This window comes from Typopeltis vanoorti, chromosome 4, assembly GCF_054136105.1.
Source record: "Typopeltis vanoorti isolate ZY-2024b chromosome 4, IOZ_Tvanoo_1.0, whole genome shotgun sequence".
Lineage (NCBI taxonomy): Eukaryota > Metazoa > Arthropoda > Arachnida > Uropygi > Thelyphonidae > Typopeltis > Typopeltis vanoorti.
Genome location: NC_143552.1, coordinates 9,213,454 through 9,230,607, shown reverse-complemented (window position 1 = coordinate 9,230,607; position 17,154 = coordinate 9,213,454). Strand labels below are relative to the sequence as shown.

At 35.5% G+C, this 17,154-nt stretch overlaps 1 protein-coding gene across 2 annotated transcripts in view; it reads right to left on the bottom strand.

The window, feature by feature from the left end:
• The window catches only part of LOC150107094 (ankyrin repeat domain-containing protein 27-like), a 515,355-nt gene that overhangs the window by 315,256 nt on the left and 182,945 nt on the right, over positions 1-17,154 (bottom strand). For both annotated transcript variants that reach the window (XM_090390995.1, XM_090390996.1), the window contains one exon: positions 6,673-6,731. In XM_090390995.1, the coding sequence (XP_090247121.1) occupies positions 6,673-6,731 (59 nt within the window). The remainder of the gene's footprint in view (positions 1-6,672; positions 6,732-17,154) is intronic.

Here is a 17,154-nt window from a genome sequence, read left to right as displayed (position 1 = left end):
TCATAGCAAACAAAAAAAAAAAAGTCTTATATTGTTTATTGAAATAAAGAGCTAAAGAGGGTTCAAGGAGTGTTAAGGGTCAAAGCTGTATAACTGAGAGGAGACCTCCACATAGCCTTTAAAGGAATGCAGAGAACCGACCAGGTCTCTAACCTAATGTCTAATCCTCACCTTCTCATGGTGCATCCTGTTGGATATCCAACTGGATACTGAACGAACGAGGATGGGCTGACAATTTGGGATTTAGCCGAGCAAATTGTATTCTTATTGGCTTAAACCAAAATGCAAAATGATGGTACAACATGACAGAATTTCTTGCTGGCTCGGGCTCGCCCGGTTAAACAATGCCCCAGTTGTTTTCCCCAGGGAACGAGGGCGAACAGCAAAAAGTCAGCTCTGGAACAAACTCTAAAACACACTCCGACTCAATATCACCAGAGATGAAGATCGGTACTATCAACATTAGAAGCCTGAATGGCAAAGAAATGGAGCTAGCTGAGGAATTAGATAAATACCAGATCAACATAATAGGGTTGACTGAAACAAAAAAGACAAAAACTGGTGAGATCTTTCTGAGCAATAAATACAAAATGTTATATTCAGGCAATGTATTCAATACTAAATACAAGGCTAATCTTCTCGAATAGCAGGCAATCTCAAGTAGAGTGATGTGGGCAAATATCAGAATGGGGAACTGGACAATGAGACTTGTTTGTGCCTATAGTCCCAAAGAATGCTCTACTAAGGTAGAAGTGGAAGAATTTTTTGAGGCTCTAGAGAAAGCTACTAACACAATGAAAAAGGAAAAGTTGATCCTTGTTGGAGATCTAAATAGCAGAGTAGGAAGTGACTGTCAGACATACAAAAATACTTTGTGAAAATTTGGAGAAAAGAGCAAAGCTAATAATAATGGCAAATAACCGTTGGATTTCTGCTCAGGACATGGACTGGTTATTACTAACACCATGTTCCAAAATAAAAATGTGCACAAATTCACATGGAGAGAATAGGCAAGAAATAAGAAAAGTCTCACTGACTATGTTATTGTTGATAGTGATGTTTTCTCCCTGGTGCAGGATACGAGAGTGCACAGAGGATTTGAAATTGGAAGTGATCATAATTGAGTCTTATGCAGGATAAAATTGAATTTCATATTGAAAAGAATAACATGTAAGAAAGTTTTAAGGCGAATAAAAGTTCAACAGCTCTCAGATGTGAACTGAAGACTAAAATTCACAAAGATTAATGAAGAAAAAAACAAAAGAGTTTGAGAACAGGAACCAAACCTTGGAAATTCAGTGGCAAACCTTGAAGAAAACCCTGATTGATTCAGCCAGAGAGGCATGTGGTGAGGTTGTCTGCAGGGATAGAAAAATCAGAACTCCATGGTGGACACAGGAAGTAAAAGAGGCAGTGAAGGAAAAGAAGAAAGCATATCAAAATTTACTGGCAAATAAGTCAGCTTGTGCTCTTAGGGAATACGGAGACAAATGCAAGAAAACTAAACACTGTAAAACTAGCTAAACAAAAGTCATGGGAGGACTTTGGCAAGAATATAGAAAATAAATATCAAGAAGGTGGCAAAATATTCTGGAGGTTGCTGAAGAAGCTCAGAAATAGAGGAAAGAGTGCTGTAAAAGGAATTAGAGATGATAAAGGTGACATGCAAACAGGAGAAAAAGATATCCTTGAAGTATGGAGTAATTACTTTGAAAAATTGCTAAATGAAACAAGCAGTGATGACAGCATAGTGGTAAAAAACACTGACCAGGCATGCAGTCAGGAATAATATATCCATACTTGTAGTAGAAAAAGCCATCAAAAAGACTGAGATGTGGAAAGGAGTAGACGATATTCGACCAGAAATGCTCATGTATGGAGGTATAGAAGTCGTACAGTGACGTTACTGCATAGTTCAGAAGGACTGGACAAAGGAACGAATTCCCGATGATTGGAGTAGAGTTCTCATAGTACCCATATATAAAAAGTGAATGAGAGAATTACAGAGGTATTTCCGTACTGAGTTTTCCTGATAATATTTATGTTAGTGTACTTGAGAAACAGTTGAGAAGAATTGTGGAAGAAAAGCTTGGTGAAGAACAAGCTGGATTCAGGCCAAATAGAGGCTGTCAGGATCAAATTTTCTCTTTACGACAAATAGCTGAGAAAGCATGGGAATATAACAAAGATCTGTATTTAAGTTTTGTCGATCTGGAAAAGCTATATGACAAGGTGCCAAGAGAGAAGCTATTCAATACACTACAGTTATATGGTGTCAATGGGGCATTATATCGAGCAATACTTAGTCTTTATTTGAGTTGTAAATCAGCAATTAGGATTGAAGGAAGTGCAGGAAGGTGGTTTAATGTTAAATCTGGTGTGAGACAAGGATGTACATTATCTATATGGTTCACATTATGAAGGAAAGTGGTATTAAACCTGATATCAAAATTGGAGATGTTAATCTCAGCTCTTTGCTTTACACAGACGATGTTATACTCCTAAATAAATCTGCTAAAAGTCTGCAACATTCTCTGACTAAGTTGAATAACTGTTGTAATAGATATGGTATGAAGGTCAGCAATAGAAAGACAAAGACAATGAAAATAGGCAGAATCATTGAAAATGTCAACTGCGTTGTGAATGGAGAACCTGCGGAACAAATAAAACATTTCAGCTATTTAGGTACGATTTTTAGTGAAGATGGTAAATTCAACAGAGTCAACAAAGCTGGTATGGTAGGAAGTCAATTAAATAAATTCATATAGAATAAGAGAGAAATTAATCAGAACACTAAATTAGCTGTATACAAGACAGTGTTCAAACCAGTTTTAACTTATGGATCTGAGAGCTGGGTCAGAAGTAAAGCACTTAACCAAAGCCTAGAGACTGTAGATATGAGAGTCCTGAGAAAGATTAGAGGCGTGACAGATGGCATCAATGGCAATATCATATTAAAAACGAGGATATTAGGAAAGAACTTGACATTGTCAGCATCCAGGAATGAGAATAGCTAATCTCAAGTGGTATGGTCAATTAAACAGAATGGGCAAGGAAAGATTAGCAAAACAAGTGTTCTCTGCCAGGTTGGCAGGAAAATGATCCAGAGGAAGACCAAGATATAGATGGATTGATACGGTACAAAGTGCCTTAGATGACAGAAACATGAGATCTGATAATGTTGGAGTCTTGACAAGTAACAGACTGATTTGGAGGAAAATTGTAGATAGGAAGTTAGTAATGATGTAAATTTTTCATGTAGTACTATCATATCCTGTACACCCCTTGAAGGTACATAGCAGAAATTTGATGATGATGATGATGAAGAGGCTTCAATCTGGCATAGTAAATTATAAATTATATTATTATTAATTCATTGATGTGTTAGCCAGATAAGATTGAAATTTAAATTTTGAAACTGAGTTTATAAGAATATAACCTTTGGCATAGGTATTGCCAAGCATTGTCACTACTTAAAATACATGGACTCTGCCCAGGAGCCCACCAAGTGACATCTGTTTTGAAATGTTGGATCACATCGGAGATCAATATAGAAACTTAAAGAAGGCAAAAACCCTCCATTCAATACCACAGCAATCTCATGTCAGAAAATTATATTATTCATAAATGAACTCTCGATAGATGTATAAATAAATTACTGAAACAAAGAGCTGAAAAGGCTTCGTTAATGTCAACAGATTAATAATATCTAAAACAGCCTGTCCTACTCCCAATAGAGAATAAAAGGCATCAGCTGATTTTTTTTAATTTGCAATTTATTAGCAATAACATCAAATTAATAATATTTGTATTAATTGATAAACAATAACATCAACAGATTAATAATGTCAACTGTTTAATAATATATATATATAATTGATAATTTACTGTGCTAGATTAACGCCCTCAGCTCTTCATCTCAATAATTTATTTATACACCTACCTGAGAGATCATTTATGAATAATATAACTTTCTGATGTGAGATTGCTATGGTATTGAAAGGAAGGTTTTTTGTACAGTTTAGGTTTCTGCCTGGTCTGTAATGAGAACCAACAATCTGAAATTGCTGTCAGGCAAGTGAAACCTTAATGCACTACAAAGAGGAAACTATATGGGCACCTCGGCAGAGAGAGTGCCAATCCTAGGTGATTGCTATGCCGAACTTTTATTCTCCTAAACTCGGGTAAATTTTGAAACTTTTCCTAAGTTTCTATCTTAGCTGGCTATAATATCAAAAGATTAATAATACCCATATAATTTATATTTTATATTAAAAATATATTAACAATGGACAGCGAAAAAATGCAGATCTCATTAAATAACTAAGCATATTTGCTTACCAGGTAAATGTGTAAAAAATTACTGAATAATGCACATTTCTAAGTGCTCTGCATCTGTTTATCCCACTTCACTCTTAAATGGTGCCAGTACACCACCATACTTTGACAAAAAACCACTGGTGTTAGCTATATTTATTTTCCTTTTTTATATTTCAGCATATGTACAGCATGTAAAGGAGGGTACACGAGGATTAAGAGTTTTAGATCTGATAATTTCATCAGAGGATATAATTGTGAGTGGGGTTTCACACTTTCCTCTGGTTGGTAAGAGTGATCATGAAGTGATCACCTGGATTGCAGCTAGCCATATGCATACTTCTGTGAGGAAAGGATATATGTGGAGTTATAAGGCTGGTGATTATGACAAGCTTAGGAGACAGCTTGGGGCTATAGCATGGAATGATGAGTTGAGCAGTAAGGAAATAAATGCTGCTTGGGAACTGACAAAGAAATACATAATAGCATCGATGTGTAAATGAATTCTGAAGGCCAAAAGGCTGAATAAGATAGGTGTAAAATCGATGAGGGGATTAAGCATGAAATCCGGAAGAAGGTACTTTGGAGAGAGTATAGGATGAATAATGGTAATAATCAGTTACCCAAAATAATTCTTGTAGAAAGGCTTATACTGGTTATACATAATTATTAATTGACTTAAGGAATTCACAACATACAACAGAACATAAATTAAATTACACTGCAACATACTGACATAATGGTCAATTTTGACGTCTCCTCCTTATTCGCAAATGTCCCACTGAAAGAAACATTAGAGCTAATCCAAGCTAAATTTCCTCCCAATATATCTGCCCTATTTCAATTCAAAATGAACTCAGGCTATTTCGTTTGGCAGAGAAAATTCTACAAACAAATAGAGGGGACAGCCATGGGTTCACCACTCTCCCCACCCTTGGCCAACTTCTTTATGGAGACTTTTGAAGAGAAAGCCTTAAACTCTGCCCCACAACAACCAACCATATGGCTTCGCTACGTTGATGATGTGTTTGCTATTTGGCCACAGGGCTCTGATACACTCCTCTCCTTCTTAACACACTTAAACAACCAACACTCCAGAATCAAGTTCATCCTAGACACTCTAGTCACCCATACAGCGTATTCAATACGCTGCAGTTCTATGGTGTCAATGGGGCATTATATTAAGCAATACTTAGTCTTTATTTGAGTTGTAAGTCAGCAGTTAGAATTGAAGGAAGTACAGGAAGATGGTTTAATGTTAAATCTGGTGTGAGACAAGGATGTACATTATCCCCTCTGTTATTCATTATCTATATGGATCACATTATGAAGGAAAGTGATATTAAAAATGATATCAAAATTGGAGATGTTAATGTCACTCTTTGCTTTATGCGGATGATGTTATACTTCTAAATAAATCCTCTACAAGTCTGCAAGATTCTCTGACTAAATTGAATAGCTGTTGTAATAGATATGGTATGAAGGTCAGCAATAAAAAGACAAAGACAATGAAAATAGGCAGAATCATTGAAAATGTCAACTGTGTTGTGAATGGAGAACCTGTGGAACAAGTAAAACATTTCAGCTACTTAGGCACGATTTTTACTGAAGATGGTAAATTAAATATAGAAGTAGACAACAGAATGAGCAAAGCTGGTATGGTGGGAAGTCAATTGAATAAATTCATATGGAATAAGAGAGAAATTAGTCGGAACACTAAATTAGCTGTATACAAGACAGTGTTCAAACCAGTTTTAACTTATGGATCTGAGAGCTGGGTCAGAAGTAAAACACTTGACCAAAGACTAGAGACTGCAGATATGAGAGTCCTGAGAAAGATTAGAGGCGTGAACAGATGGCATCAATGGCAATATCATATTAAAAATGAGGATATTAGGAAAGAACGTGACATTGTCAGCATCCAGGAATGCGTTAGCAGAGCTAATCTCAGGTGGTATGGTCACTTAAATAGAATGGGAGAGGAAAGATTAGCAAAACAAGTGTTCTCTGCCAGGTTGGCAGGAAAACGACCCAGAGGAAGACCAAGATATAGGTGGATTGATACGGTACAAAGTGCCTTAGACCATATAAATCAAACAAACACAACACTTATTATTCTTGAACACCATATCCTTAAGTACTGATGGACAGAAAAACCGAGATGTACTGTCACTTAATTAAAACTTTTAATTAAGTGACATTAAACCATTAATTAAATTTGTGCATGCCCACAAAATCCTATGAAATGCCTAATGTTGTCCCAGTAATCTCACTACCATGTAAAATTCTTATTTTTAAAAATATTATTAATTAATGAAAACATATCATTTTAAAATAAATAGAATATATACATACTCTGAAAATGAGATGTCTTCAATTCTGTAGTGGCAAGAGAAGTCACTTTTGCTATTTTTCTGAAATACAAAAGAAAAAAATTTAACCTATATTTATTCATCTTTCCTTTACATCAAAACCAAATTATGCATTATATCTTTGTTATAATGCATAATACTGACAAGCTCTGAAACGAGAATTCCCTTGTATTCTTGTATACTTTGCTATATAAAATAAAACCTCATTACAATATTTTATTCCCATGATGTATGGCATCATGGGAATAAAACTATCAGAGCAGCTTTCTTTATTTCATTTAGTTTTACAGGTTCTTAAAAACATTAAGGTAATCAACTCCTGTTTATTTTTTATTTTAATGTCAAAGTCCTCTCTTCCTAATTCTTCTGTTTTTAGTCTTTTGCACTGGTACCTAGTAAATGTGTGGCTTTGTTGTATTATTCTAAATTCAATATTCTAATGGAATGATGGTCCATGTAGGAAACGATCATAGAGATTTCATATTATCTATAAGATGGTAAAAAAAAATCAAGCAATTTCAGAAATATTAACAGGTAGGTTATAATATCATCCCACTAAGCTCAAATAATTTCAAAACAAAAAAAGGTTTTTTGGTATTGTATTAATCTTTTGTGATACAATACTGTTAAGTTATAAACTCCGCATTTATAACATGTAGTGTCATTATATTATTATTATTAAAAGAGAGAGAGAGAGAGAGAGATATACAGGCAGTCAGGGACTCATCAAGGGAGGCCACATACCCACACCAGCTGTCATACCTGTTCTTGAATTCATTTAGTATTATACTGTTCTCAATAAACAGTATCAATTAACAGGCCTGGTTGGCTGAGAGTTAGTGTATCCGCTCTCCAGCCAAAAGGCTGTGGGTTCAAATCCTGCTATAGACATGGATGTTTATGATTGCCTGTGAAAACACTAGTGGTGGTGGTGATGAGCAGCAGATGGCGTTAATGTACCCGGTACATTGGTATAGTTGGTGGAGACAGAGCTGTAGAGCAGGTGCCCTCCCTCGATGAGTCTTTGGACTCCCTGGAGGTGTCCCGTAATAATAATAAACAGTGTACATATGCATATAACAATACCACCCGCACAATATAAAATTGTATATTTAATTTTCACAAAATTTAATTATGTCCATTTAGACTATTCATATTTGGTCTTTATATACTGAAATAAACACAAAAATGTATTCTGATTATAAGACCATCGGTTTAATACACATATGTACAAGGACGTCGACTAGTTTCACTAGCACACTGTCTATCTTTGTCAAGACTAAAAAGATGAAAGAAAATAATAAATGCAAAAAAACTAAAGAATATAGTAAACCATTAACAACGGTTAGGCAACCAAATCTGACAGCTCGCGTGACAATGTATGCATGAAGTGAGATGCTTCAGTCATTATTGTGAATACGCGTTACATAGTTTTTGGTGTACTGTAGTTCCACTATACTTAATGAATTAATCAGATTTTTCGATGTATCTTTCAATACTGCTCCTTGATTTCTGTTCAAGTTATTACCTGTTTCGTAGGACCACTGCTGCTTCTTTGAAAATTCGGCATCTGTAATCATCCTCTACATATGGCATTGAGCTGTTTTCCCAATCTATTGCGTGGTTAGAAGTTGAGAAGTGATGCACCAAACCTGAGGTATCTAACCTGTTGTGATTTACATCTCCAACATGTTCTTTCTGTCTAATTTCCAGGTTTCTTGAAGTTTGGCCTATGTAGGAAAGACCACAAGTGCATGGTATTCTATAAACCCCTGCAATATTTGAAAAAAGGAATGCTGTCTTTAAGGGATCTTAAAAACTGTCTAATTGTTGCAGCCGGTCTAAACACAACTCTGATGTTGTAAGGCTTCAACATTCTAGCAATTTTAGTGGAGACTGAACCGACATAGGGGATGACAACAGATGAAACATACTGAGTTGCTAGCCTTTGTTGTTGGAGTCATTTTTATAAAGCAATTTGTTGATTATTTTTAGAGGATACCCATTTTGAGAAAGCGATTTCGATATTCGTGAAAGTTCTGTACGTACATCTTGTTCGTCTGTGACTATGTTTTGGGCTCTATTTCATAACATATGGATGATGATTGGAAGTAAAATGCAGATACTGTCCCAGTATCTGTTGGTTTTCTATATATAGTAAGTTTAATATTATCATTCTCTTGTCTTTTGACAAGTATGTCTAAAAAAGGAAGTTGTCGATTGTTTTTCAATTCTAAAGTGAATTTGATTTTGTTATGAAACGAGTTGATTTTATTTAGGAACACATGTAAGCTTTCTACTTTTTCTTTCCAAATGATAAAAACATCATCTGCATATCTCCACCAGACTGATGATTTTGGAACAATTGGTTAGAATTTCCTTTTCTAATTTCTCCATGAACAAGTCTGCACATGGTGGTGACAGGGGACTGCCCATGGTTAGACCTACCAATTGTTGATAAATGATGTTGTTGACTTTAAAGAAATTGGAATTCAGGCAGTGTTGGAAAAGTTGTGTGTGATATCCCTAGGAAAGAGATCTTTTATGATGTCTATGACTTCCTCAACTGGAACGTTTGTAAATAAGGAGACCACATCCAGACTGGCTATTATGTCCGTTTTTGATAGTTTAACGTTCTTGAGTTTCTCAACAAAGTGTTGAGAGTTCCTTAAATAAGACTCTGATTGTCTGATTTTTCCTTTTAGTAGGTTGGCAAGATGTTTGGCTAGTAGATATGTGGGGGAGGATCTGCCATCAACTATAGAATGAAGTGGAACTTCTTCTTTATGCAAAGTGCATAAAGAAGAAGTTCCACAAGGCAAGGTGTTATTGGATGTGAAGATTTTAGTTTTCTTTTTAACTCTTTAGGCCAACTATTCATATATCTTGTTATGGTTAGCATCTCGCTTCATGCATACATTGTCATGCGAGCTGTCAAATTTTGTTGCCTAACCGTTAATGGTTTACTGTATTCTTTAGTTTTTTTCACATTTATTATTTTCTTTCACCTTTATAGTCTTGACAAAGCTAGACAGTGTGCCAGTGAAACTAGTTGGCGTTCTTGTACACATGTGCATTAAACCAATGGTCTTATAATCGGAATAAGTTTTTGTGTTTATTTCAAAATTTAATTATAATTATTATAAAGATATTTGAGAGTTTGGTATAAAGACCGCATAACTGATTCTACAATAAAATTTTATTAGTTCTACAATTCTCTACTAGTTGTGCATACCTTTTTGTACAATCCTTTGGGTGATATTACACCTGATATCTTAAGAATGTAGAATTCTCAGCTATCATGGTGTAACATGAAGAGAAATAAATTAAAAACCCTGCATAAAAGCTAATAGCTAATTTAAATGAATTATTTAAAAGAAAAGGAAATATTCTTGCATCCAATAAAATATAAAGGTGTTTGGTTGAACTAACTAACAAAAAGAAAGAATATATTAATGTTGTAATACGATATAAAAGAGAAAATTTAACTAAATAAGACAGAAAAGGATTATTCATAAAAGATGGTATGTGAGAGGCTAGAGATTAAAATATTAAGTAAATTCATAGAGAAAATTTGAAAGGGGATTAAGTTAGAGGCTAGCACAAGAAAACAACAGAAAATCGCTTAGGGCCGATTCCCGGATTGAGACATCGTTTGGCTCGCCGACCAAAGGACATTTGGCAGAAAAAAAAATGTCACCCTAATTGGTCAGTGAAGTAAAAACAAGTAGGGGGTGGAGAAAAGAAGTTAAAGAGGGTGCCGTTAGGAGAGCAAGTATAAAAGGGTTGGAAACCCCCCCACACACACACACAAGGCTCTTTTTTGGTTTTGTTCCTGGGGAGTTCTCTAAGAGCTCCGTGGCATAGGTTTCACGGGATTTCGATTCCGGATTTCCTATGTAAGAAGTGAAGAATGCCATAGAGGCAAAGAAAAGGAAACATATTCTTTGTGTTTCAACTTCAGTGACAACCACGAGAAAGGGAAAGCTATAAAGATATCGATATCCAGGTCGCAAGTCGCACAGCCGTCATATAGATGATTCGAAGTGTGTCCTGAATTATGAAAGTTTAAGACCGTGTAAGCATAGTTCAACTCCAAAGGGAACGTGAGAGTAGCAGATTATCGGAGAGGCTATACCAAGCTAGTTCAATCAGAAAAAGGTAAAGGCCCATATGAAAAACTCAAGAAAGAAAGGTACTGTAAAATATATCTAATGTAACTAAAATTTGTCTGTAATAGGTATCATTATTCTACTACGGAACTGTTGAAGTGACCAAGGAAAATTTATACTAGGACTTTAGTATCTGACAGAATATATTAAAAGTAAGCTGGCTAGTGTTAATGTTATATGAATAATTAAGTGTCCTGAGAATTTTGCTTGTCTATTGTAATGTATAGGAAAGTTAAAATGTCATAGTTGTGTGTTAGTGCAGTAAAAGGCTTAGTTAATCTACTTAAGTTTGGATAGTTAAATAGTGTGAATTAATCTTATATGTCCGTGTCAAATGAATTTACGTGTTGAATGTGTATGGCGGCATGATCGTAATACTAGTTATGTGTTAGTGCAGTAAATGGTTTAGTTAATCTACTTAAGTTTGAATAGTTAAACAGTGTGAATTAATCTTATTTGTCCATGTCAAGTGAATTTATGTGTTGAATTGTTATGGCGGCATGATCGTAATACCCATTATAGAATTATAGCTTAAATACTTATGATAAGCTAATGTCAGTTTGTAAATATTTAGTATTTACATATGATAAGAAAAGTTGTCTGAAATTGCTATCCAATGCACCACTTGAAAAATACGGACCTAATCATGCGGGAAATTAATGCGTTAAGAAACGAGATAAAGTGTCACGACTGCAACATTGTTTCACTTTCAGACATATTTTAGTTCTTTCTCCTTGTTTTTGTATATAATATCTCAAACGAAATATCCCAAAAGGCGCAGTATAAATACAAATATTAGGGGTACTAAGGGGAGAAATAATTTAAGTATTAGTAAAATTTTTGGTGATATCTCGAGCATAGATAATAGTAGAACATAGATAAGAGGAAATTATTAGATAGAATAAAAATCATAAATTGGGACACAACAGTGAGTTTGTAAGGTATAAGTGACATGACAAGAGACCTTTACTGTATCAAAACTAGAATGGAATCATTGGTTGAAAAATGGTTCAATGATGGATGATCGACTGCAAATGTACTTAACTGGAATTGTGTTTTAAAACATAATGTGCATCACATTCGAAGGTGAGTATGTATGTGCAAGATGTTTTGGTTTTGACTGCAGATGCGAACAGCATTTATGACGCTTAACTGAATTTCCTAACAAGGCACATCAGAACAAAGAGCATAAGTTCTTTGCAAGCATAATCCACCTTCAAACCAGCTCAGAAAGTGTCTTATCTACCAAAGACAAATTATCATTTCTTTCCTTGCCTAGTCTATCAAGTGTTCTATTCACACTGACTTCATTATTTTGAACAGAGAGGCTAGTTCTGGTGAGATTAGAATCCAATAACATCTGGACTATATCAAGCTTCCTAGAATCTGATAGCTGTGCTTACTGACAACAGAAAGTTTTTTGGAATCAAAGCAAAATCCAAGTTAAATTGATCATCCATTCCTTGAAGCTTGTGAAACTTTATGACTTCATCTGAACCTTAACTGTTCTGACTGCATGCCAGTCTCAAAGCTCTATAAAATAATCATAATTAACTGTTCATAATTTTTTCTAAAAAAAAAAAAATAATAATAAAATCATCTAACGCCTTTTTATTCCTGTATAGGGAGTAGGCGAGGCTGTTTAGCCCTATCTAATTTTTGGAGACTGAGTGGGCAGTTCAATCTCCACTGGCAGCCAATAAAAGATAGCTGGCCCAAGGCTATCACTAATTAAGCGGCATGCAGTGAAGAGAGAAGGCTCAACAAGTGCCGCCACCTCGTGGTCCCTAACAGAATATATTTAATGCCTGAAATAACGTGGGTTCTACGGTCGATTTTCTTGAGTTTAACGAAAAACCCGAGTTTCCGGCAGAAAAAACCTGCTTGCCCATGCCAGAGATCGACTAACTCGGTCGAATAAAAGGCTTAGAAAAATTTCCTCTAGTCAACAACTAGATTCAAAAGAAAGTCTTCCTTCGTGCGGTCAAGCGCCATGGTGTGCAAACGCCACATCCACCGAGCTATACAGGCTCTTAATTTTTTCTTTCCATTAATTAATTTTTATAATAATGAATAAGTTATGTAACTTTATATATGAGGGTGGTCTGAAAAGTTCTCGCCTAACAATGAAAAAATGAGTTTGTAATTTTTTCAAAATTATTTTTATTTTTCAACATAATCTCCCTTAAGACTAATACATTTATTCCAGCGATGCTCCAGAGCCATTATCCCATCCCTGTAGTAATTCTCAGTAAGATCTACAAAATACCTCTCTACAGCTGCAATCACCTCTTGATTCGAAGAAAAACGCTGACAAGTGAGGAAGAGTTTCAGTTTTGGGAAGAGATAGAAGTCAGAGAGAGCCAAATCTGGGGAATATGGTGGATGTTCCAAAAATTCGCAGTGCAGATCTCTTAATTTTCCCATTGCCAAAAACATCTTTGTGAGCAGGTGCATTGTCTTGATGAAAGATGATTTTTTTCTTCTGCAAACCAGGTCTTTTCTCAGGAATTTTTTCATCTAGTCTCGTTCGGAATGATCGGAATAATATTCACCAGTTATTGTTTTACCCTTTTCAAGATAATTAATAAACAAAATGCCTTTAGCATTCCAAAACACAGATGCCATGACCTTTCCTGCTGATGAAACCGACTTTGTCTTTTTGGCACTGAACAATTGGCTTCTGTCCACTGTTTTGACTGTTTGGATTCTAGTGTGTAATGGTGAATCCAAGTCTCATCCATAGTAATAAATCAACAACCAAAATCAGTTTTATTCTTGCTAAAACACTCCAAGCACTGTTCAGAGATTGTCATGCGAGTGGGTTTTTGATCTGCTGTGAGCAAACGTGGCACCCATCTTGCGCAAAGCTTTTCATTTGCAATTCTTCGTGCAAATTATATCCTACACGTTATTTTGAAATGCCTATAGTCTCAGCAATTCACGCACTTTGACTTAGCAGTCATCCAATACCATATCGTGCACTGATCAATGATTTCTGGTGCTGTTACACTTTTTGGACGTCCTTCATATGGATCATCTTTAAGGCTGGTACGGTCACATTTAAACTCGGCAGCCCATTTTTTAATTGTCGAAAATGAAGGAGAAGAGTGCCCATAAACTTTTATGAACTTCTAATGAATTTCTTTTGCCATTAAATCTTCTTTTACAAAGAATTTTATAACTGCATGATATTCAATTTTATTAATTTGAAGGGATTCAGACAACACTTTTACTTCAGACAGCTGTATAAAACAAACTACTTGATAGAATGACTTGCAATTTCACATGGATGCTTATGACAGATGTACCAACTTAGAAAAAAATAATCTTGCCAATAATGTTGCTATCTATGGTTGATGGCGAGAACTTTTCAGACCACCCTCGTATGAATTACAAAAGCTACCCACTGTTCTTCTTTGAGCTCTAACAGTGGAGTCTGTTTACTCAACTGTACTTGAGACATGAGCAAGTAAACGTGCTTCATGACCTCAAGTCTTGTGACTCATGTTTTAAATGTTATCAACTGATCTCCCTTCTTTCCTTGATGTTGTCCTTGTACAAGAAACATACAGGAGTTGATATGTTTAAAGATGTCTCAACTGTTATTAATAATATAATGTAAAAATCTCACAAATGTTTTGCTTATTATGTACATTTTTTACAGATATTATATTATTATTATTATTATTATGCCACCTCCAGGGAGTCCAAAGACTCATCGAGTGTTTATGTATATATACATAATTGTGTTTATGTATATATATGTATATATACATAAACATATGTATATATATGCTTAGTGAAAATTTTATTTTATGAATGATATATTTTGTTAGTCTGCATGGTTAGCCTAGTGGCTATGCACTTTGCAACCACATGTCTGTGGAAGGAGTGTCCTAGGTTCTATTCCCATCGACGACTAGCTCAAGGATCTTCCTCAGCCATAGCCAAGTTAGCTGGTCTTGGACATGGACAGCATGGTTTTCCACCCAGTTTATCTGGGGTTTTTCATCCTGCAAGCAGGCAAACTGCCCCATGAACATACATGGATTACAGTCATGAATATCACCCTTAGGGGATGCAAAAGAGGAGAGTGGCAAACCGGCTGCATTAATATGCCAGTAATCCCTCATTAGGTAGGAACTCAACCCGTCCTAGGATGGATGAGAAAGGATAGGATAGAATGTTTTGTTAGGTGATAAAATAATCTAAAAATATACATAATATAGTATATATATATATATGTGATTTGTTCACATTTAGTACTGCAATTATATGCTTAGTATTACAGAAGTTGCAATGCGATTAAGCAGTAGTGATATAAAAGAAACTAAACTGTAGTTATAAGTAGTAAAAAACTTGATTGCCCTATGTTGTAATCCACAGGGAATAACACAATGTTTATATGTATATTATTTGTATTTTGTTTCTCCTGCATAAATCTTATAAAAACCAGTAGTGTTCACATGCCACTATGGTTGTACCACATGCAAGCACTGTAGAAACGGCAGCCATTTTGTCACTTGAGTTTCGTTTTTTGAATCTTGGGAATGGACATGTGCATTAGTTGTTTTTAGAGTATCTGTCACTGGGTAAGAGGAATGTGAAAAAATAAAGAGTAAAGAGAGAGACTCGAAAGAGGTCCAATAAAATACCAGTTCACTAATTTCAGGAATGTTTTCATATTCATCTTTAATTACAGTCCAAGGATAATACGCAACTCTGAAGATGATAACTGAAGTACATTGATACATTAAGCTTTTGTGTATAAGAATATTTTGTGCTTAATGAAAGCAAGTGATATTATTATTATTATTATACAGGCATCTCCATGGAGTCAGTAGACTCACCGTGGGAGACCCAAACTATCCACACAATATCTATCATACCTTTCCTTGAACTCATTGACACACGAAGTACTCACAACTGAGTCAAGCAATGCATTCCATTCATTCGCCCCTCTTCAAGTGAAAAATCTAGTCTTCACACCCTTGTTAATCAACACTCTTACTTAATTTCCAGGGATGACATCTTGTTCTTCCACCACTATCCCACTGCTGAAACATTTCCCCTGCATCAATCTTATAAAAACCTTTTAGTAACTTAAATGTTTCTATTATATTCCCTCTTCTCTGCCTATCAACCAACTTCTCTAACCCACAAACTCTCAATCTATCAATGTAGGGAGCATTCCTTACATTACTCACCAACATGGTCATCCTCTGAATCTTTTCTACCATTTCCTCATCTTCAAGGAATCCAGGCGACCAGACTTGAGCACAGTAATCCAGATGTGGACGTATCAACCTCATAAAGAGGAATAATAACTTCTTTATTTCTGCATGTTAGTGTGTTCTTCAATAGCCAAATAATTCTATGAACTATTATGGACACCTTAGCAATATGCCCTCTGAACTTCAACTTTCAATCCACCAACACCACCAAGTCCCTAGCCTCATCAATCTCCTGGAGTAAAGTTTCTTCAATGTGGTACATGGCTAGTAATCTTTTAATCCCAAAGTGCATAACTTTCCACTTTTCCACACTGGACTGACATCCATTATCTTTTGTCAACACTATCAGCTTATTTAAATCATCCTGCAAGCTCTCTACATCTGCTTGATTAATTACGGTGCTACCCAACTTTGCATCAACTGAATATCTCCCTTCAAGTCATTTTCTATACCATTTATGTACAAATTAAACAATACAAGTACAGAGCCTTGCAGCACACCACTGGTCACCTGCTTCATTCTGGACTCTGCTCCTCCATACACTACTTTTTTGGTATCTGTCCATGAGCCATTCTCATATCCACATCACCAGTTTAATATCCATTCCCATTTGTTCTAATTTACGCAACCATGGGGTATCCTGTCAAAAGCCTTAGCAAAATCGCTGTGTAGCCATTCCCCTTGTCCAACTCAGCTGTCACTATCATAAAAATGTTAATAAACTACTTAGGCAAGACCAACCTTTAACTAAACCTTGTTGCTTCCAATAGAGTATTCTCATATTCCTATCCATATTCTTATCCACCCACTACTGAATTCCGTCTTTAACCACCTTTTCCATACTTTTATCACCACTCCCAAGATGGTGATCGGTCTGTATTTTTCTACTGCAGTCTTAGAGGTCTCCTTTATGTAAAGGAACTATTTTACCTTCCTTCCACTCCCTAGGGATCTTACCAGAGCTCAGACTTAAGTTAAACAGCTAAGTAAGAGACATTGACAATTCCTTTGCACATTCACGTAATACCCAAGCTGATATCTGATCCAAACTTACAG